The 23,844-nt window shown below is 38.5% G+C and overlaps 1 protein-coding gene across 1 annotated transcript; it reads right to left on the bottom strand.

Annotated features, from left to right (window-relative positions):
- Positions 1 to 8: 8 nt before the first annotated feature.
- On the bottom strand, positions 9 to 23,018 carry niban2a (niban apoptosis regulator 2a). Its single transcript, XM_056731868.1, has 14 exons — positions 22,748 to 23,018; positions 18,039 to 18,169; positions 16,731 to 16,859; positions 16,444 to 16,549; positions 16,171 to 16,338; positions 9,774 to 9,889; positions 5,254 to 5,358; positions 4,690 to 4,852; positions 3,582 to 3,769; positions 3,319 to 3,474; positions 2,929 to 3,042; positions 2,723 to 2,830; positions 2,443 to 2,554; positions 9 to 2,082 (listed from the first exon to the last, which is right to left on the bottom strand). The coding sequence occupies exons 1-14, from the start codon at positions 22,800 to 22,802 to the stop codon at positions 1,232 to 1,234; spliced, it is 2,502 nt and encodes an 833-aa protein (XP_056587846.1). The 5' UTR covers positions 22,803 to 23,018; the 3' UTR covers positions 9 to 1,231.
- Between the last annotated feature and the right edge of the window lie 826 nt (positions 23,019 to 23,844).

A 23,844-nucleotide genomic window follows, 5' to 3' on the forward strand; every position in this document is an offset into this window, starting at 1 on the left:
CACACATACCATTTTAAAATAACTTGTCATTTATTAATCCACTGCCGCCAAACAAAGAAATGACAGGCTTTAGAAAATAATATAACATTGAACACACTTAAAATAAATAAAAGATATTACCAGTCTGGAGATAAAATAAGTTTGGATAAATCTGCAGAAATGTGCGTTTAAAACATGGCAACATAGATAATAAATTTTCAAAAATCACAGAGCACAGTTTTGCTGACCTGACCTGTTGTTCAACCATTACAGAGTTCCTTAAGCAGGCGTTTCAGCTGTACTGCTGACTGTTCAGGCTTATAATGAAACCAATTAAAAGCTGTAATAACTCAAATCCTCGGACCTCAATATCAACAAACTCTATCTGTAGCCGTGTAGCACTATTTTCATCCTCTCGATCGCACACAAACATGCTGTAAATGTGGGTCACGTCATATCTGTGAGCACTAAACACACACTTCTGTCGTATGCTTCCTAATGAAACAATTTTGTTTTTTCTGTATTTCAAACCAGATGAAGTGATAACAAACATTAAAAGCAATATTTAATTTATTATAATAAATGCATTTGCATAATCATTTTGTAAGTGCTCAATTATGCTGCATTAATACATTAGTGTTTAAATATGCGCCACAGAATAGAACAAAAATTTGATGTAAAGTTGCAGTTTGCCAGGATAAAATATCAATGTAGTTTTCTGCAACTCAGAGAGCCTGTCTAGTGCATAAAGCCACTTTACTGTACGTATGACTACAAGGTGGAGTTTAGATTTAAACATCTGCATTAGCGCAGGCATCTCCTGACAGTAACATGAATAATACTAAACCCCTTGCAAAGGGATGCTATGGCTATATCACCTGTAACCAAATGTGAAGATTTATGCTAAAACGTACAGTAGCTGAAAAGCACAGGAGCAGAAAAACAACCGATGACAGTTCATATTGCGATATCTGCCACAAATAAAAATTAGTGTGGGAGTCTCAAGTTAAAAATACAAAGGCACAAGAGTTCATCTTAACGTATAAATGATAATATTCAATATATATACACACACGCATTGAAAAATAACATCCCCAAAACAAAATAAAATGATCATAAATGTTACAGAAAGAAGAAAATGTTTTTGCAAATGTGATGAGTTTATAACATGTTTCCGCTCTGTTTGGTTTGCGAATCACCCTCAAAGCATTTTGTGGTTTTCCATTTCTTTTCACGTGTCAGAAATGCTTAATCAACAAACGGGCATTTTCACTCCCTCCACCATAGTTAACATCACCTGCTCTGTGTCCACTGTGATTGGCTGAGGCTCTCCTTCCTCTACGTTCTCATTGGCTGGAGATTGAAAGCCACTGTCATCATGGTGATTTGGGCTGGAGTTGGAAGATATTTGGGGGAATTCTCCATCAGAATCTTCCTGAACGGCGTTCACGATCTGTTGAATGGCGCTCTCGATGGCAGAAATGGTTTGCTGGTCTTCTAAAAGGTCGGTGTCTGAACTCTGACCCGTCACTGACAGGTCTGATGTTTCATCGGTCACACTTAAACCTTTTGTAGGTGACTGCCTTGGCATCGTTTCGGTTACCGTGGTGATATGCTGCACATCATCACCCTGCTCCAAAGGCAGCACCCCATTGGTTAACTGTGAGCCATCTTCTTCAGAAGTAGGGACGACGACCTCTTCCACAGGGTTGATAAGATGACGGATTTGGTCTATGCTGTCAGGAGACCCCGGGTTTGTTTTCAAGGTCCCGTGTTCCTCCGGTTCTGGTTTTGGAGATTCTGGCTTCTCTGCTGCCACATCATGTCCTTCGTTCTCCTCAGGGATATTATCAACACCTGGCACTTCCAGACAAGACTCGTAGGGCAGTGGAGGCATTCCTTCCAGATGAATCATAGAGACTATCTGTTTGCGTCTCCTGTTGCCCGCTTCACCTCCCTGCCTCTCGCCTTTAACCCCTCCAAACTGCCCAGCCCAGTCGATGGTGTCGTCTCCCAGCAGATGCAGGTTGGGGTCACTGTTGGTCAGAACCATGCTGTCCCTGTACAGGTTGTGTCTTCTCTGAACTGCAGCCTCTTTTACCGCTGCACAGAAATACAAAGGAAGTGATTTCAATAACTTCATCAATAAATGAAATATACAAAAGTACAGTGTAGTAACAGTACCAATGTTAGGATTGTACTGTATTAGTTAGCAAAATATCAAACCAAATTTTTTTCAAACGCTGAATTTTATTGCATGTGTGCAATAATTTTTAATTATTAAAATGATCTAAATGAAAGTATTGAAATTAGGACGATTTGGCAGGAAGCTGTCTTCGTACCTCCCATAAAATGACCTTGAAAGTAGTTGGTTAAATATTATTTCATTAGCTTAAAATGCTTTCTAAAATCGTTGCCATGTTTGGAATTGACACTCAATCGCAAAGTGTAACACTGACTTACCCATCATGATATCTTTGGTCACAGACTGGAGAACCACTTCCTCAAAGGTGTTCTCTACTAGTATAAATCTAGAGAAGTCCTCAAAGATGAGCTCTTTGAATCTAGGCAAATCCTAAAAGGTCACAGAAAAAACGTGTTTTATAAACACCTGCATGATGCTGGGCTCATACTACCAAGAAACACACATGTCGGACAAGCTCACCATTGGGGCAAAATCACATGAAAAGTCAGTCAAAATGAAAAATAAAGAATCTTCACAGAAAGGCAAACATTAACGTACCGCTGAACAGGATGGAGAGAGTTGTTTTAGCATGTATGGTATGATGATCTGTAGCAGTGCCTCCCTAAAGAACTTCTTTCTCACCGAGCTGCTGTCATAGTCATATTTCTGTAGATATTAAAGGCAGAAGTTATCAAGGGTAACAATTTCACAACGAGGGTGAATCAATCATGGCAGAGTTTTCCTATTTGTTTATCAGCACTCACTTTAAGCACTCGGTCCTGAGAGCGTTGCAGGGTCTTGCACAGATCTTCTCCACTGTGTTCCTCTGCACTCTGACGTACCAGCTGTTCAAACGTGTGCACTGCATTGTCCATTTGCTAAACCATCAGAAGAAAGCCAATGTTTAAGATAAAAAAGAAACTTTCTACCACAGGGTGGCGCCCTTTAACAACTGCATATACTGGTAAAACACACTGGGAACTCAACACACTTGTTTGATATTCTTCATGCAAAATTGTTATTGACTCATGCTCTTGGGCTCATGATTGAATAAATGCGAACAATCTCTGCACAATGAATCATATGAAATCAATTTTAAGTGCTGGTGCCAAGTACTGTGAAACTTCTCATTGTCAGATATTCTGGAGACGCACCTGTCTCATAAGGATCTGAGCTCTCTGGATGAACACAGACGGGCTGGAAATGTCGAATCTTTGTTGGAGCCCCTCCAGGTTCAACATCTCCATCTTCTCATAACAGCCCTGCATTTTCACAGGGTGGAAGGCCAGCATGGAAATCTTCTCCATTTGCTGGGAATGAGGAAAGAGGTTACATCATATTTAAGTGTAAGCTTATAGGAGGCGAGTTCAACAATGAACTTTTGAAATTGGATTTCCTGTCTCATTGCTCGCCTCACCTCTCCCAGTTTCTCTTTGCTGCCGTCATTCACTGTGTTCTTGGTGACGTCCACCAGCTCCCGGAAGAGGATGTCTCTCACTTCAGAAAATCCTCTGCTGGTGGGCTCCATGAGGGCCTCCAGAATGGAGTGGATGTAGGGCTGAACGTTGCTTCTCAAAAGTTGTTCAGCACGGGGCAACACCAAAGCTTCAAAAAGATGACAACGTTAGAACAACACAGGTTAAACCATCTCATTACATGTGAAACATGTACATCAACGTTTCACATCATCACTTGATTCGGTTGATTTCATTTGTGATGTCTCAGGCCAAACCTATAAAAGACATTCATATCGAATTATGTCTTTTGCTCAGGTGTCAATTTGTATTTAATTGTTTGTTCGACACACAGAGCACTTTAAAACTTCATTTTTAAATAATGGTTGTCACCATTATGAAAGCTGAAAGGCCGAATTAAAACCTATTATATAGTGAGTCAACGGCACACAATGGCCATGGTGTCTGCAAACAGGTGTTTCTGGGAACGCACCTGTCGTGTGTAAAAAAACAAGTACCATTATTCAGTAGGAATAAAGCAAATCTTCATCCCCACCCATTGGTGCATAGACTCAAAAAGTAATTAATAGGGATATAAATAAACTGATAAACACAAGAGTTCAATACAGAAGCTGGCAGGGAGTCTGAAAGAGAGTCACTTGAAATGTCAGGTCAACTGTAGTATTGTTTTAATAGAAAACAATGTTTTCTATGCATTACATGTGTTTCTATGGGATGCATTACAGTGTTGTCAAAAACTAAATGTGAAATTTCCAAAAAAGGCTAAAATAAAGTAGGCCTGATGACCAAGTGTTTTAAGGTTATGCAAGAAAAAGCAGAGAGACACTGAGCTACAATAAAAAAAGATATAATACAAAGATTAAAATAATGTAGTTATTGATGTAAAAAGGATAATGAGTCATTAAAAGTCACACTTATAATGGTGGATTAATTCAATGGCAATTAGTACACTTTAAAAGAACAGACATAAAGATATTTTTGTAAGATGATTGATCTCTACACGTTTGGTCTGTGATGAGTGTTCTCCATTGTGTTAACATCTTCTCTTACCCCGGATCTTTCCTGTAACATGCTCTTTGGATGTGATGATTTGGTCCATGTCGGTGCGCAGTGCAGCGTCCAGGCGGGGGCGCTCCACCTCACACGCCTGCACCAGAGCGTCATACCGAGTTTGAGTCTGTGACAGCACCTGTTTGTACACTGCATCTGAGATCTGACGGAGTAAACCAGAAACACAACTTCAAACTTATTTCTGAAAATAATTCACTAATATTGATAATCGAGCATCAACAATGTTTCTTTGAATTTGTTTCTAAATTTGTTTTTTCATGTGATATGGGTCGATATGCCCTATTCATGATAATAGCATTTTTAACAGAATTACTTAAGAATTATTAATATTTTGCCACATCAGAAATCAAAATCAGAAAGAGCTTTATTGCCAAGTATGTTTGCACATACAAGGTATTTGTTTTGGTGACAGGAGCATTCAGTACACAGATTTAGCAACAACACACAGAGACCATCAAACAATACAAAACAGTTACACAGATTATTTAATATTTAATAGTTTAATATGTCAGTAAAAGTTGAAATTGATTTATGAGAACTGACCAGCATCCAGTCCCTCTGTTTCTGCTGTAGTTTCCCTTTTAGACGCGGTACGATCATAGTCTGCAGCTCCGGATGCAGGGTCTCCATCACAAGGCTAGCAAGAATCTACATGCAAACACAAAGGAGCAGGTTATGCAATACACACAGGAAACACAGGAGATACATACACAAAGAGGAAAATCTTCAAAATAATAGTAATCATAATGATCAAACTCGGAACGTTTAATATCTATCTTGCTTTAAACAATAAAAACCATCAAATTACAATACCATTACAATTCATTAGCCGTCTACCATTAAAAAATTGTGTAGTGTGTTCTGTGTCCTATCCCAGTGGGACTTAATAGTGTCTATTGGTTGTTTTTCCCATCAGCCAGAAAACTTCCCAGCAATACAAGTCAACACATTACCAGTAAAGACAATAAGGGACAAATATAGTTTCCATTAAAACCAAAACAGCTACCATCATAACCATTAAATCCATTTCAATTTCGGTGATTGTTTCTATTGTTTCAGACATCTTTCTTAACTATAAAGTTGTGTTTATGCATAACTCCTGTAACCATCACACAACAGACTGCAAGAAATACCAGAAGATTAAATCACAAAAATAACAGCACTATGTTTTAAATGTTCATATCCACAACACCGATGTCAGCTTTGTTCTCAATCACTGCAGTGAGCAAAAACACCAACTGGAGTAAAAACAAGCTTTGATGTGGGAAAAGTATGTGTTTGTGTTAGACAATGGCAGAATTGTTAAATCATAAATGACACGCAACCAAAGACAGTACATGCTATCTAAATATTAGGATGAGCTCACACCTTGATGCTGCCTGAAATGAACCAATATGTTGGCTATTAAAGAGGTCATGAGGTCAGTGGGTGTGGCTTCTTTATGAACTACCTGTGACGCGGTGATGATGACACATTTGGGGCATTTACAAAATAGTACCCCTGCTAACTGAGAACCAATCATCCGACAGGCGGGACTGAACCTGAAAAGTTTTTTGAAAGATGTGTACGTGAATGGCAGTGGATTTCCCAAGTTCCTTCTTAACTCATAAGCACTGCCCATTTCATTGGACAATAAACAGACCTGCATCGGTCACACTCCCACCAACTTGCCCCGTTTCCATTGCAACACAGGGGCCAGGTGGGCAGCAACGCCATGCAGACCCCTCATAGAAAAACAAAAAACAGACAGCCCACACCCAGCAGTAATAACAACCCACACGGCTGTTTCCAGACCCCCCGGAACACGCCATAACATTAAAGCTGGGAGACGATGGAGCTCACACCCAAACACAATCAATAACTTCTCTATTTCCAACTTTCAGTACTTTTCCTGGTGAGAGTGTATGAAAAGTGGTGCTGATTGGTACACACACACAAATACACAGAAAAGTCATTTATAAGAAATATTTCAAGGGTGTGTTCAGACAGGATGAAAAAACAAGCACTTTTTCAGACATTAACGCTTGAGAAGGTGAAGTTAAATACTGGGTCAGTTCACTCAAAAATAAACATTCTGTCATCATTCACTTTCCCTCGAGTTGTTCAAGTATATATAAATGTCTTTGTTCTGTTCAACACAAAGAAAAATATTTGGAAGAATGCTACCATACTAGTAGGAAAAATGAAAGTCAAAAGTGCTCCAGAACTGGCTGCTTTCCTACTTCCCTCAAAATATCCTTCGTGTTCAACAGAACATTGAGGTCACACAACCTAATATTTAGAGCCCTATGATTTCCGTGATGCTGACGCGGAATCCTGCTATAAATCTGTCATCTGCTGGTTCTGCGTGTATGAGTGAATGTGTTGCAAGGTTTAACATGCTACACGCGTGACGCTCATGGATTTGAATGCGTCTCACTGTATGAGGCCATAAACACATGAACATCATGTCCAGAGTTGCCCTGAGAGTTTATTTCAGGTGCATTTAACCGTTTTCACGGTTTGCGAAAAACTATCGTCACTGAAATACACACACTAAAACTCAAGCTTCTATTGTGGGTTAACCTAAACGCTCAAATGAAAAAATACTGTAGTGTTCTTTAGTATTTTATATGGCAAATGTGTTATTCTCCTTTAATATTGATCAACTGTAGAATACTTCAATATTTATTATAGTAATGCTTAAAAACACTATATCATCTAGGAATTTTACAAGTTTTCTATAGGCCTAAATACTACTATAGGCTACTACAGTATTTTTATGGGGACAAAAATATTACTATTGTATAGTAAAAATGGACAATACAGAACAATAAAAAAATTCAGCCATTTGTGATCTTGGACAACAAAACCAGTCTTATGGGAACATTTTTTGAAATTGAGATTTTTACATAATCTGATATCTGAATAAAAATTGTTAGAATAGGACAATATCTGGCCGAGATACAACCTTTTAAAACTCCGGAATCTAGAGTGCCAAAAAATTAAAATATTGAGAAAACTGCCTTTGAAGTTGATAATCACAGAATGTGACAGAAAATCCACTGACAAAAATAAAGTTTTTATATATTTAAGGTAGGAAATTTACAAAATATCTTGATACATGATCTTTACTTATTATCCTAATGTTTTTGGCATAAAAAAAATAGATAATCTTGACCTATATAATGTATGTTTGTCTTTTCCTAAAAATGTTCATACCCAAGACTGGTTTTGGTCACATTTGTATGTAATATTTAAGTTCTTTGTTGTTAAGTCTAGACATTTTTATAGATTTGGAAAATCTCGAGGGTGAGTAAATGAAGACAAAAATTTTACTTTAGGGTGAACCATCCCTTCAAGCTCTTAATCTCCGATTCTATGCACAAAAATATTTTTGTTATTCAGTTGAGGAGAGAGTGTGTGTGAGGCCAGCCAGCTAATTTTAATGACTGCCTGTTTGCATTTTATTGTTATCTGTGTGTGTGTGAGAAAGTGACAGAGATAGACATTCCGAAACGTAATGAACGGTTATTACCAGCACATTTTGTCTAAAATATAATTCACTTCTCTAATGACACCAGCTGCCTTTCTGACCTGCTGTTCAGACACTTCACCATCACAACACACAGATGTTTAAATACAGAGACCAACACTAGTGGATGGTGCACACTGGTGGTGGGTGAGGAGAGTCCCCCCTCATATGATTGTAAAGCGCTTTGGGTGTACAGCAATACACAATAAAGTGCTATATTAATGCCTCATTCATTCACTAAAATATACAGCACATAGGATATACAGTTTGTACAGTCTTTTGTCTATCGAAAGTACCCACAATGTATAATAAAAACGAAGGTGTGTGGAAAAGGGAGGATAGACTTCATTGACAAAAGCATGAAACTTTGAAAACGTCAGAATACGTAAATAGTGACAGAAACGTCAAATACTCTATTATTGACTTGTCTAGGATTATAAAAACACTTGGCTCCTTTAAGAGTGTCAGCCACACCAGAGCCAAAGTTTGGGGTCGTTCCCACCGATCTGGGATGTATTGAGGACACACGGAGGAAACTCAAGCCAAACGATCCAAAGAAAGTACACCGTGATAAATGCGGTCTTAACTGTTCTTTCTTCCCTTCCCTCTCTTTCAGTGTCTCCGATTACTCCTCTGTTCCCAATCCCATCCGTCCAAAGCAAACGAGTAAAGCCTACTGTCCCCCTATGCACTAGATAGCACAAACAACCCTTTTACAGCAATCAACCAAAAATGAAAATTCTGATTGAATGCTTTCATTTCCCTATTCATTTTTTACTGTTGAAGAAACAATGTCAGTTTCAACACAAAAGTGTTGGTCACCGAACAACGTCGGTACCCACTGACTGGTTTTGTGTCCTTACAATAGAAGTGAATGGGTGCCGTCGCTGTTCAGTTACCAACATTCTTCAAAATATCTTCTATTGTGTTATACAGAGGAAAGAAAGCCATAGAGATTTAAAATAATGAGGGTGATCACTTTAAAGGGACTGTTCACCCAAAAATGAAAATTGCTCACTCTCTAGTTGTTCCACACCTGTTTAAATTTCATGGTTTGGATGAACACCAATGCTTGTAACCAAACAGTTCTTGAACCCCATTGACTACCATAATAGGAAAAATTACAGCGTTAGTCAAAAGTGCCTCAGAACTGTTTGCTTTCCAACATTCTTCAAAATGTATTTTGTGCTCAACAGAACAAAAAACATTATCAAGTAATTTTTCCTACAAATGGTAGTCAATGGCATCAAATAACTTTTTGGTTACAAGCATTCTCCCATAATTTTCACTGTGTACATCCAAACAAATACATTTACACAGATTTGGAACAACTCAAAGGTGAGTAAACGATGACAGAATGTTTATTTTTGGGTGAGCTATCACTTTAAGATCACCAGATACACAAGCGGCAGCGAAGTCATAATCACTTGAAAACTGTATTTGATATGCAAATAAGCCAACAGACTGGTTTGAATGATGAATGATCTAACTCTGACAGCTGTCAGATGTTATCTCATTTCCTGAACAAACATGAAAGACCTCTACTGACCTGTGGCGGATTTCCACACATCATGTCCCAGGTACCATAGTGACCCTTGGCCTGTCTGTATAGCCGAAGGGCGTCGGTGAACGCTGGCGTCGAGACCTTGCACTCTTCCGACAGTCCTGGAGAGTAAAGGAAGAGACACTTTCAAAAGTTGATCGCAGCTGTTGGGCAAACACAACAGCAGGTGGATATTTTCAAAAACATATCTAACCTTTCCTGTCATTTTCATTTTCAGTTTTTATGCTTTAACTGAACATCTTAGAGGTCACATGTATGAAACTTAGCAGCATCTAGTGGTGAAGTCATGTATTGCAGCCAATGGCTCTCTCCACCCCTCCTTTTCGAAGCACTACAAAGGCTGTCACAGAACTAAGATGTTGTCATGTTTTCACGTCTTTGCCGAAGGAGATAACGTATTAACAAAATGCGCCCTGTAGAGCAGTTTGTCCATTTAGGGCTACTGTAGAAAAAACATGGTAAATTGCATGAAAGGGGACTAGCGGTGTACGTAGATAGAAAAAGCTCATTCTAAAACAGCGACGCTACATGACAACCTGCTTGTTCTAAATGGGTTTTTTTCGTGTTGCGCAGCATCCAGTGTGGACAAAATAAGGATAAAATAAATGTGCAATTAGAAAAAACCAGCTAAAACTAGTTACTGATGGAATCTGGTTTGATGGTTGCTAGCTGGTCGATATATTCCTAACCAAGTTCAAAATACTAACCCTTTTCTCTCACAAACATAGTGTTTTGTTCCAGAAAGAAAGTGGAGCAATACATTTTATAAGGAACATGAAGACAAACATTTTTGTATTTGGAATAATACACTAATGAATCATGCAAACAAGAATGTTTAATAAGCAAGTAAACACGGTCAATCAATATTGATTCATGTTGACTATTAGCTGGCGTGCCCTGTTTTTCCCAGCATCGGACAGAATGCTTGAGCCGTGCTTGAAGAAAATTTAGTGAGAATATGTGGAAACTATTGGCTCAGTTCGTTCAGACAGAGCATCAGAATCAAATAAAAAAACCTGGTCTGGAGGGATTTGAGCCCTCCATGTTTTTGTGACCAAGATAACCTTTTCGGACATCTTTCCTGTTGCCAACAGGAAGTGTGTGATTCATGAACCCACAGAGACAGAAGTGGAAAGACAAACACACAGCCGGCGTTAGCACAGACGACAAGCTACACAAATACTCACAAGACATGAGTTGGTGACAGAGAGAGTGTGTGTGTGCGTATCGGATTGGTCATGTTTGAGAGACTCGCACAAAGAAAGGAAGTCAGCAGTAAGAGATGGAGGCAAGGCGTGTGTAAGAGTCTGTCAGGAACAGGAAACCCACTCAGCGTCCATTTTCCAACAGAAAAATAGAGAGACGGGGTGAGAGAGGAGCAGAAAATAACAAGCTTTTCTTGGCATAGGCCTCATGAGAAACACAAGATGCATTTGTCAGCAGTCTGCTAGAAAAACAAGCCACACGCCCCCACTTCACATCCCTGAAACACCAGATCTCTCACTAATAACAACACCAGCACCAGGCCGGTTTTAATCGTGTGTGCCTGATGCTGGGTGGAAAATAAGCCACTCATTTATTTTAAGGTTATGATCAGAGATCAGCTACGGAAACTGGTAGGCCTGAGAAATTCTAACGCTAGTGTCTCGAGCAAAAATAGTGCATATGGTAGAGTTTAGCGAGGCCGTCGCGGGCACAGGACTGCACTGTGGTTAGCCGAGACTCTTGGGATGGCTGGTTCCCAGGACTCCTCCGCCACCGTGTGTGTGTGTGTACTTAGAGTTACAGTTTCATTCACTGCAGCATTTCCTATTCTGGCTGAACGCTCCGGGACATCACAAACTAGGCAGATAGTCTTTTCTGGGACTCAGTGAAAACATCACAAAAATAATATTAAACTAATTGTAGAGAAAACATGTTCATATCAAGCTAGCATAAATACAGTATATGGAAGTTGACCCAACCAAACAGTTCTTGGCTACCATAGACTACCATAGTAGGATGGAAAAACCTAACAGAATATATACAGTATGTATTGGCCATTCTACAGAATTGGTGCAAAATCAGAGTTGGAAACATAGAAAAGTTACACATTTCTAGTCATTGTGGGGTTAATTTTCACATTTTCAGAAAGTTTTAGAAAACTTTGTCACTACTGAAACAATAGTTTCCTTACTTAACGGTTTGAAAATAAACATACATTTTATATTTTAAAACGTTTTTAAAATATGCGATTTAATATATAAACCCTTATATATAGAAAACTTTTCAAAATATAAAATGTATTGTTTATTTGCAAATAGTTATGTTTACAGCTTCAATAGTTATGCTATCAAAACAGCGACATCTGCTGACGGACACGCCAGCTGAAGATAATGAGGAAATTACATCACTTCCTTTGTCAAGTGCATTCCAAAAGTCAACATAACCAAACCAAAGTCTAAACTCTAAGGGCTCTGCCCTTCGAAGGAGTAGGGCATAGGAAGGATGTCTATATTTGGAATGTTGCCCGTGACGGTTCGGTACGAATACACGTTCCGTTACACCAATAGAAATTGTCCATTCATTGTACTATTTGTGGCTTGTGTTTTAACAGTCGTCTGTAGGCTAGATGTGACAATTCTGATATGACTATGTAAATCCTTAGTCAGGGACACACCTAATATATATGACCTGTATATCTCAAAGTCAATTTAAAGTCTGCTTCATTGTCAATTCTGCCACATGTACAGTACATGCATATAGAGGATTGAAATTGCATTATTCTCAGATCCATGGTGCTTACAAATAAAACTAGCACAGAATAAAAAAATATATAAAAGATATAGATAAATACAGATTGTTCTATATCTCAAACACAACTTTACAAGCAGGGATATTTAAAAGAGTCATATGACACGGCTAAAAAGAATATTAGAATATATATCGTCTGTTTTAGATGTAATGCAATGTGTATACACTGATTTGAGGGAGCGAGTTTAACTTCCTGTATAATGCATGGCCCCTTTAGAAGAAACTTTCTAGATACACAATGAAAGAGACACAACCACTGTATAGTATATGGAAGTTACCTTTTTGGTCACCATTGACTACCATAGTAGAGGAAAAATAACAATGGCAGTCAAAAGTGCCCCTGAACTGTTTGCTTTCCGATATTCTTAAAAATATCTTATTTTGTGCTCAACAGAACAAAGAAACTAATAAAGCAATTTTTCCCTACTATGGTAGTCAATGGTGGCCAATAACTGTTTGGTTACAAGCATTCTTCCAAATATCTTCATCAGAACAAAGACTCGTAGACAGATTTAAAACAAATTGAGGGCGAGTAAATAACAGAATTTCTTTTTGGGTTGAACTGTCCCTTTGAGTCAGGCTGTCCTCTTCATTTTAGGGAGAGATGTTTTTCGAGTGCACTTGCTGTTCATTACTTATAAATGGATACATTTCAAATAAATTAAAATATTTCTGTTCTGTTATGTGCATTGGAACCATCATAAAATTTGAACATTTGATACTTAAATCCCATTTATCAACTATACTTCTGACTTCAAACCGGTTCTTTTGCCATGCCTCTACATACTACAGTGTCATGATGGGTGTGTCATGATGGTATGAACTCTTCCTGTTGCCAACGAAACATTAAGATAACAAAACACTGACTAACCACCACAGATTGTCATAACGCTCACTTGAACACAAATACTAGATGAAAAAAACAAGTGTTTGATGAACAAAAATGTTCTGAATGTAAAACCTCCATTGAATCACTAATGTTTTGACCTACTTATTGATGTATCTGCTTTCTTAATGGGACAGTTCGCCCAAATATGAAAACTATGTCATCAGTTACTCACCCTCTTGTCATTGCAACCCTGTATGACTTTCTTCTGCAGAACACAAAAGATGATATTTTAAAGAATGCTGGTAACCAAATGGACGCAAAACCAATGCAATTCAAGGAGTACCGCCGTTGTTCAGTTCACCACATTCTTAAAAGATCTTTTATGTTTTGCAGAAGAAAGAATGTCATACAGGTTTAAAAATGACAAGAGGTGAGTAAATGATGACTGAATTTCCATTTTGTGGTGAATAATCACTTTAAATGCAAAGTGATCGAGCTCTAAGAAGAGATAAGCTCTAAAAGAGCCCTACTTACAATTCAAATAGTTTTAATTGCGTGTGATGCGGTTTGCTTTATCTCAGTCAAAAGAATGGCCCTTGTGTGTGTACTCCTGGATCTTGCTCTATTGAGGTGATAAAAGCAGGCATATGAGCACCTGCTGTAATGCCACAGCTTTGCATGTGGTTGATGTTCTCATCGCTGCTGTAAACCCTCCAGCTAGAACCCGGAGCAACTTCCTCTAGTTATCGTGCTTTATCAAGCTCACAGCCTTTTGAGAGCTGCACATTATCCAGCTAGGGCAAATTGCCAAGGCAAATGTTCTGATAAACACCAAGATGTTTGGAAGAATGCTTGTAACCCAACAGTTCTTGGCCCCCATTGACTTCCATAGTAGGAAAAATGACAATGGTAGTCAAAAATGCCCAAGAGCTGTTTGCTTTTATTACATTCTTCAAAATATCTTGTTTTGTGTTGAACAGAAGAAAGACATTTATTAAGCAATTTTTCCTACTATGGTAGTCAATGGCGGCCAAGAACTGTTGGCTTACAAGCCTTCTTCCAAATATCTTTCTATTTGTTCATCAGAATAAAGATTTGGTAAGTTGTGAGTAGGTGAGTAAATAACAGAATTTATATTTTTTGGTGAACAACTGTCCCTTTAATGAGTCAGGCTGTCCTCTATGGTTCCTCAAAGGAAAGCAGGAAATGTCATCCCAATGTTTGCTGTAGACTAGACATTGACTAGGGATCAAGTGGATTGTTCAATATGCGAAACCAGTTAAGGAACCTGCTTATGATGTTAGGTTAACATTTTCAAATCAAAACACAAACAAAACTGACTGACTTAGTTAAAGTTCAAGTGTATGATTCATTATTCTAAAAAACGGTCAACCGCATAGAAACTTGCATTTCGATTTGTCTTAATTTTGATGTAAAGGATCTAGCCCCGCCTTACATTTTTTGGAGTCTCTTGGAAATACGTCATATTAAGGAATTCAAATTTCAAGTTGACCTTACATGGAGGCAAAGGACAAGGTCTGAAGTTTTAAAAAACATCTTTAGGGACGACAGGTGAGATTTAAATGCAAGCAGCATCTGGTTAATAAGTGACTTCAAAGTCCCACCTTTAAGAGATCAATACCTGACTAAGACGAGCTGGGAGTTCTGACTTACCCAATGTGGACAGATAGTTGATAAATTTAATTTATCAATCTTCAGTCAAGCTGTAAGCAATCCTGGTTCGCGTCTCAAAAGATACCCCACTAAATTGTCCCAAACAGACACATAGCATCAAATCCTCAACATCTACATGCTATATAATTTATGTCAATATAATTTATGATTCACATATCAGTAATTTCCCATCATGTCTTCACAAGTCCAATCTCGACCACCTCTGATCTACCCCAGGGCATCATGGGAAGGTGTTGACATGTGGTCAGATGGTGTTCTTTACACCTTTTTTGATGTAGGAGCTATGCTGTTTTACAAGTTAGCGTTTGAAATTCCAATTTTCGCTTTAAACTACCATTTCTCCTGCTATTAAAATTTCAAAAAGTTGAAAACAATGATGTTTCATTGCAACTGAATCTATTAAACCCTGTTAAAAGAATGTCAGTTATTCCAAGGAGGTATCGTATACAAAGAAAACCTATGTCATTTGCATTACAAAGTGATTTTCATGACAATTTTGCACATTCCTGAATGCATAAGTGTACCAGTTTGTTTGTTTATTGAAAGAGTCATTTCCAAAAAATGTAATACTTTCATTTTAAAGAGCATATTTAAAGTTCCTAAAAGACAATAGAGTTAGTCTATAGCTTATAGGGACATCGAACATCAGGTAAGATGAGGAAACAAGCATCTTCCACACCTTAAAGTCATTTGAATGGCATTCAAGATTGCATGCTGTGACAAACACATTTTCCTAACACACACATCCACACCCTGCTCTGTGATTCAAAATATGTCAGTGAAACATAAAACAGGTAATTTGAGAGGGTGGTTCCGGTAGCATAATATTGTGAATATTTTTTTAAAAGGCATGCAGGGATCTCAGGGTATATTTTACTAGGAAATAAGACAAAATAATGAAATACTGTGCAGGAGATGAACGAAGAGAAAGGTAGAGTAGAATATAAAGGGATCGGGGGGATGCAATAAACACATACGATTAAACTCAAACCAGAGCACTTAAAGTGAAACGCACAAGTTGTTGGTATAAAATCAGCTTTTATTGTCTTTGTGACTTCGACTTACCGTTGTTGGTGTGTCTCACACAATCCTGGAAGACGGCATGCCACTTATTCTGTTCTTTCTCTGTCATGACGCAGAAGTAGTGATGGCGGGCGTACGGATGCCACAAGATGAGGGGATACTGTGTGGGACACTTCAGGAATGGGGCGGTCCCGGCTTTGGCCTTTGCATCTGAATCGTTTTAAATGCACAGGAGACACAAATACAAAAAAGCTCAAATAACTACAATCCATTTTTGTACACAGTTCAATATCCATTCACTAAAAGATCTCTCACCACTCGGGCTGTTGTTTAAGAGCCCCAAGTATTCCTCCATAGAGGTCAAGGCTCTATACCCGGCACACTTAATGATGCCTTTGCTTTGGAGACCTCGTTCATGTGCCTTAAAAAGATAACAAATAAACAGTTCAGAAACATACTGTATGATAATAACAGCTCACTGGATATATTTAGGTCAAAACAAGCTAGCTTAAGAGATTCCAGGCCTCAGACATTTTGCTTTTGTTTACGTTTAATTATCTGAGCCGGGGTGTGTTTGTTTTGTGTCAGCGGTTTACACTCACTGCCTTGCTCTCGTACAGGCCGATGTTGTAGGTGTCGCCCACGTACAAAAAACGACTCCTCCATTTCTTGCTCTCCTCCAGATATTGAAAGAGGCCACCAGAGAAAATGGACTTGTTTTTCAGAGGGTCCTGCGGAGCAAATCACATTTCAAATAAATGTGAATCACAATCGCTTCACGAGACGAAAGCATGAACAACAAAATGGTGAAGTCCGACGTGAAACCGAAATAGTTTGGATTAACAGAAATGCTAAGAAACACAATTATATAACATAGATGTGTCGATGATACGGTCTATAAATAATACTAGGGACTACATAAAGACTTGCAGCTACTGTTGTGTCTACAATCAAACCCACAGCTTTGTGGTGTCTGATATTGTATTCATCATCAGTAAGTGTACAGGCTTTGAACACGGATAACGGTTAATCTAGAAAGATCAAATATAAATAAACACACACTTATCTTTAGATACATCTGTCTTGGATCACAACAATACTGGGACTTCAAAAGCCAAAATAAAAATAGTGGAGCTGAGGTCCACAGTGTGAACACAATACCACAGAGACATTTCCCAAAATATCTTCTTTTGTGTTCCACGTTATGAGAGTGAATAAACGTGTTAAAAAATATATTTTAGGGGTACTTTTGCCTTTTTTATGGCACAGAACAGTAGATTAGGAGGGGACAGGAAACTTTAGGGTGGAGAGAGGGGAACATGACTGGCAAAGGACCGCCGTATGCGCCATGGCGCCATATGTCGGAGCACTGCTCTCTAGGCTATCGACCTATAATAATATGGGGGGATTTTTTTTTAGTTTTGTCTAACTTTTAACATTTCTCATATACAGCCGTTCGTTCACTAATTTCTGTCTTATCCGCAGAATTAGGTGCTGAGAATAGACATGATTTAGATTTTGAGTACATTCCGAGTAAAATAACAACTGTGTTGTGTTTAAGCCCTTCACTTCAGTTATTTAACTCGTGTGAAATCAGCTGCACTTCCTCTTTGCTGAATCGACGGCGATAAACACCTTAAACATCAGGAGGGAAAAGGAACAGTGGGAAGAAAAATAGAGGAATAAAAAAGGCAAACAGCCGCCATTACAAAAGGGATAGGGGTGAAGTCAAAGCCATAAAGGAGACCCACAAAGGCTTGAGACACAAGATGAAATACAACCTTATATGTGAACAGACATATAAAGGTGTAAAGTGAACATCTCAAACGAACATCTCCTTTCAATACTTGATTGTAATCCTGACAACCTGGATCTAGAGGTGGATATTAGGGAAATGTAAGTTGATGTACCTTTCTGTGTAATAGTTGTGTCTGGGGGGTCCCGCCACCTTCAAGCTCATATCTCACGCTGTTGAAGAGAGCCACAGCATACTGCTGCTCATAAATCGTGCCAAACTCCTTCATGATGGCTCTGGTGCGGGCTGGGTGGGAACAGAGATGTGGGAATGTAAGATTTGTAGTTGAACCGCACCACAGAAAAAAATCACTTTACAGGCGATTCGAGTGAAACTGGCAGTATAAACAAAATATTATTACTTCATAAATGGTTCAGTAAGTTTCAGTCTTTTGATCGTAAATTTTGACTGATTGTAATCAGGCAAGATAACGAAAAAAACATATGCGTGTGCAGTCAAACACACGCTCACTACAATACACTCAACTGTAACCGGACCTAACATTTTACTTGCCGTGAAATAAAGTGGGTGAAGATCTACTGCCAAGCCTCTCTCAATGTGTTTTGGAGCAAGCATTCAAAGCAGTCGCTAAAGTCTTAGTTTGCACATTCTGTCGACAATGTGTCACCAGTATTCAATTACATCATCAACACTCATGCAGAAAAACTAGACAACCTTGACAACCTCGATACCTCCATTCAAAAGCACTGTGGGTGGTTGCCAGGGCTTGCTATGAGGGCGTCATGGTGTTTTGAGTGGTTACTGGTCAAGTCCAAACAACCCGCCACCATGTTGTCTGTAGACATGTGTCAGATCCCTGCTTCAATGTAAGTCTATGGGATTGTCCCTAGCATACCTCCCCCCATTTGTTTGATAATGAGAAAAGAAACAAAACCTGCTTCATAAAAAGTAGATGATGCATTTAGGAATATGTTAAATAAATAGAAAGAGTGACTATGATTAGAGGCAATCACATTTGAATGCCATATTCAAAGCGTCTTGCGGTCTGGTTAAACAGCCAATGATATCCACAGAGTTTTACATTTAGAGGAACGGTTAATCACAAAAATATTTGTTTTCCTTCTGCAGAGTTTTCAGAGCACAAGAGCTGTGAAAGTTGCCATGTAAAAGTTGAAACAGGAAGGAATAGGAAGGCCAACCTGACAGAGACGGAAAAGAAAGAAGCCCACATCTGATATCACCTGACATCTTCTCCATACACAAATAAATACACAAAGCCTTCCGGGTAAGTGCACACTGGAAAAGAGTTTATCATTCCAGCATATTTCATCTAATAGCATCTATTTTATTAAATATTTAGGCTAAAATCACCACTAAAACATATTTAAGAAACACTTCACCTAAAAATGTAAATTCAACATTTGCCATTTGAAATCCCTACACCATAACCAGTGGAACACAATCTTGAAGCTTGGACTTTTTGAAATAGTTCAAAAATTACTTCAACATCTAGGCATTTTTTACTTCTGCCTCTCTATTGTCCATTTTCTAACTTCTGCCTCTCTTTTACCATCTCTGCTAATAAAATTATATTGCAAGTGAAAGTACGCACATGCAAAAAAAACATCCATTTCCTGCAAGATTGGTACCCCAGGTGAGGATACATGAGAGGTTTCTAGACACGTACCCAAACTGTAATCCATACCAACAAAAGACAATAGTTTATAACGTGATATAATGTGTGCGCTGGAAATCTGTAGTGATCTTTACTGTGAAGTCCGCTAGTTTTTTTATGTTTAAATACAACTGTCGTGGTTTATTCTCGCAATGGTATGTGTTAATATGTCCGATAAATCACAAAATGATTTTGGTTTTGTTCAAAGAAGTTAAAGATTGCAGCTTTAGTAGTTGCACAATTTACTCATTCCCATACCATCCCAAGTGTATGACTTCTTATATAAAAATGAGGTCACCTTAATGGCTCAAATGAAGCTCCCATTTAAACATAAATCAATCATAAAAGCCAAATTTATATCAGGGAAAGCCAGAGGGTGCTTAAATAATCAGAATTTTCATTTCTTTAAAAGCCATAAAGTAAGATTTCATGATATACAGAATGACATTAAACCATTTTTTATCAAACAGCTCTTAAAAATACTTTCTTTTGTGAAGAATACAGTACATGGGTCATTTGAACAACATTTGTGTTGCTTTTATGACCTTGGAGCGTTGCAGCCTGATCATTAAATACTGCCATTGTATGGGAGTCAGAAGATATTGCGGATTTGGAGTAAAACTGAATTTTCACTAAGTTTTTTGAGCACTCCTATCAGATTAGAAGCGTCTTGTTATGGGACATTTTCGCATGAAAAGCACGTTGTTGTGTTTGCATGAATTTGGCAGTCGATGTGTCTGTCAAGGCGGCCCATTCTCTAGCAGGCCCACTATTGTAATAAACTAGAAGAACTTGTAGACTCAGTTTGCTTTGTCTAAACCCTCACTGTTCCGCGGTATCCGTTCCCACGTTTATTTACAGAAACAGTTTCTTGATGCTCAATTGGCAAACAGACTGAAACCGTAAGTTCACTGGAAACTTCTATGGTTGCCTACATATTGCGCAAAATCAAGGTCAGATAAGGAAACTTATCTCGGATCACATCTTAAGACTATTAGGTAGAAAAAAACAAGACACCTGTCCAAAGCAAAAACTACAAGGAAAGACAAACTACACAAACAGGTGTGCAAGGGACGACTAGGTAAGCATGTAGTCATTGAGTGTTTTATCCGACTAAGCAGTCATTTAATCATTCAGAACCCTTCAAAGGTGCTCAAAACTGCAACCTTCCAGGTACAATGGGTTCAGATATTTACCCATAATGCCTTTCAATGAACCTACTATTGCACTATCCATTGCACCACAGAGAAGAAAAAACTTCAAAGCTGACAAATATCCCTCCCACATGCAGTCTGCAGATTAGTCAGCCTTTACTGTCCATAAACAGGAGGGCAGACATACGGAAGAGACGTACAGGAATATGAGGACACCTTGAGAAGACCTTGCAGTCTACATAAAGACATGTCCATACCTGCTTTCACTCCCTTCGAGAACATCCTGCACTAACAGTCAAACAGCTCTCAAGGGAGGTCAAAAGACCTTGCGAGGAATTTTCTGCATTCAAAACGCTCAACTATCTGACCTCCTGTCCATCCACCACGACCATTCCTCATAACCGCTCCAGGCTTCAGGAGGCACACACACCCCCGCAGACGTTTACGCAATGAAGAAGAGACACAATTAATTTCAGAGCGAGGGTGGAACACAAGTTGTCATCCATCAGGCCTGAGTCACCAGACCAGGTCAGCGTTTTAGGAGTTCGACACAATCCACCTTTGTTAATACCTTAAAAAAGTTTCTTCTGATACATCATATCGACATGAGATCATGAAAGACGGATCTCACGAAGTGTCAACTGAAATCTGCCTATTATCAACGAAATGACTGTGTGAGTGATACTTCAAACACACATATAAACAAAGAAACCTGTATTTGTTGACCGGTCTCAACTTGTTGGAAGTGTGTGTAATACAGGGTTGTGATTACTCCAACTTACTTTCCAATCACAGCTAAAAGTGACTTCTCTGAATTCTGGGAGTCTGGTGGAACTTCTGTTCCCCAAACGCAGTGTTGGCACATTCATTTTGAAACTATATCTCAAACGGGCTTTTCATTTCAACAACAGTTGGGCTATATTTGTAAAGCTTGTTTTTATCTCGAGTTCTGTGATTGACACGAGGAGAAAAAAGCCACAACTCAAACAGTGTAACCACTGTTGACGTCACAAATTATGGATTGGAAACATTTCATTTCCAACCTCACTGCCTGCTAGCGCAGTACCATTACAGTCTATGAAAAGCATATAAGACAAAGCAAACATCACTGCAGGATGTCATGCCTCTCACTAAAAACAGTTCGTTTCTTAAAAAGAATGAAATTATTTCACATCATGCCCAGAAAAGGAACAAATATATGCCTGTGCTTGTTTTAGGACCTCAAGGACAATAGGTTCTTTAAAGATCTGAAATATTATTTTCAAAACAAGCTTCAACTTGGGCCTTAAATGACATAAGAATACAACTTTTGCCTCTTATAAGAAGTATGAGACCAAGTGTCATTTTTTATAAGCTACTGTTTAATGTCTAATGGCAACCTACAGGAACCAAGTGCATCTAACAAAAGAGGTTTTTTGCAAGAGGGATAAACACACGTGAGAGAAAATATATTCAAAACAATTCACATTCCATTAAAACCAGCTCATTTAAAACGGAGGACGATTTTGTGGGCGTTTGCACAGAACGACCTGTCAGGTGAAATACACTCAATTTGAAGTGTCTCGCAATTCTGCATTGTTATAATAACGCAAGACACGATAAAACTGAAATAATAAAAAAGGAAAATGATCAAAAACATAAACGCAAGACGTTTTGAGACCCACGTGACACGTATGAACGCCAGAACGCCAGAACGCGTCCTGCGTAAAAGCGCGTGAAGTAACTCCCGATTGAAATAAAACGGCTGAGAAAAATTGTTTTTCATTACAAATATCACTAACTCACCACCTGTTTGCTATTTAAACCATAACACTGCCTGCATGTGTTATAACAGTAACTTTAAATGGTGTATTTTGGCAACACCCAACAGAACCGAACACAAAGCTTCCATTAAAACCAACACAACTCCCATTATAACCACTAATCAAGAAGGTTCACTTCAATCGTTATGTGGTGGTGTTGTTTTTTCATAAAGGTTTTCAAAAGACTGCAGCAAGTTATTTTTAATCGCACGTAGACATAAATGCGTCTCACCTGTGATCATCTCGCGCTTGCCCTCGTCCAAGTTGGTAGAAATAACATCACCCATGATGGCGAGTTACTTGTGGATCGCTGTGGAAAGTTCTTCGAGATCTGAAATTGAACGAAACTGTGATGTCAAGCTATCGAAATTCGTCCCTGGAGTCCAAGAAAAGCATCCCCATTAGACCGGTGCTAACTTCAGTGCGCTGCGCTCGTACAGCAGTAACGACCTCGATCATAAAACGCCTCCGGCAACTGTGCGCGACGCTTTGTGAGTGAGACCTACTCCAGTTCACAGAAATCAGTGACAGTAAGTGGGTGTGGTTTAGACAGCACGTGAGCACGACACACCCAATTTATACCACTTGTGTATTTCTATTCACAGCTATTTTTTTAGAGATTAATGCAATATTTCAGTGGTTGCCCATCCTTAATGTACAGAACAGCATGATTCAAACTTTGTAGATGACGTTGTGAATTTTGTTTTGTGTACCGTTTGTTTTATGTGTTTTTACTTTCAAGATTATTAGGTCTTTCATGTGAATTAATTTCAACAATAAACGCAAATAACGTGTCATCACAGGGAAAGATATTAAAAGGCTTAATACAGCTTTCCTGTAGCTCAGTGGTAACGCATTGCGTTAACAACGCAAGGTTGTGGGTTCGATCCAAGGGGAGTGCAAATACCTATGTAAAATGTATAGGATAAAAGCAATAAAAGCGTCTGCCAAATGCCTAAATGTAAATGTAAATACAATTGAGAAATATAGAAATGTAATTTGAATATAATTTAATTGATGGTTTTAAATAATACATCGCTCCAACCGGCAGTTTAAACGACGCTTATGAAATTATTCCGGGTCCATAGGTTAATTATAATAAAAAATAATACAAAAAATCGTATAACCACAATATAATTTTACATCTATGAAAATCGTAAATGGATCTGGTATCGAAAAGTAGACCTGTGCCGTCGCCTAGTGGACAAAAGTGGTAATTGAAATGCTGCGCTTGACGGCAGTTTTTCCCATTATCACACGGGTGAGTTAGGGACTGACATGTGTCATCTCATTGTCATAATAGTTCAAACAAATATTCCCTGGTTTTTA

This window comes from Triplophysa dalaica, chromosome 19 (genome assembly GCF_015846415.1).
Source record: "Triplophysa dalaica isolate WHDGS20190420 chromosome 19, ASM1584641v1, whole genome shotgun sequence".
Lineage (NCBI taxonomy): Eukaryota > Metazoa > Chordata > Actinopteri > Cypriniformes > Nemacheilidae > Triplophysa > Triplophysa dalaica.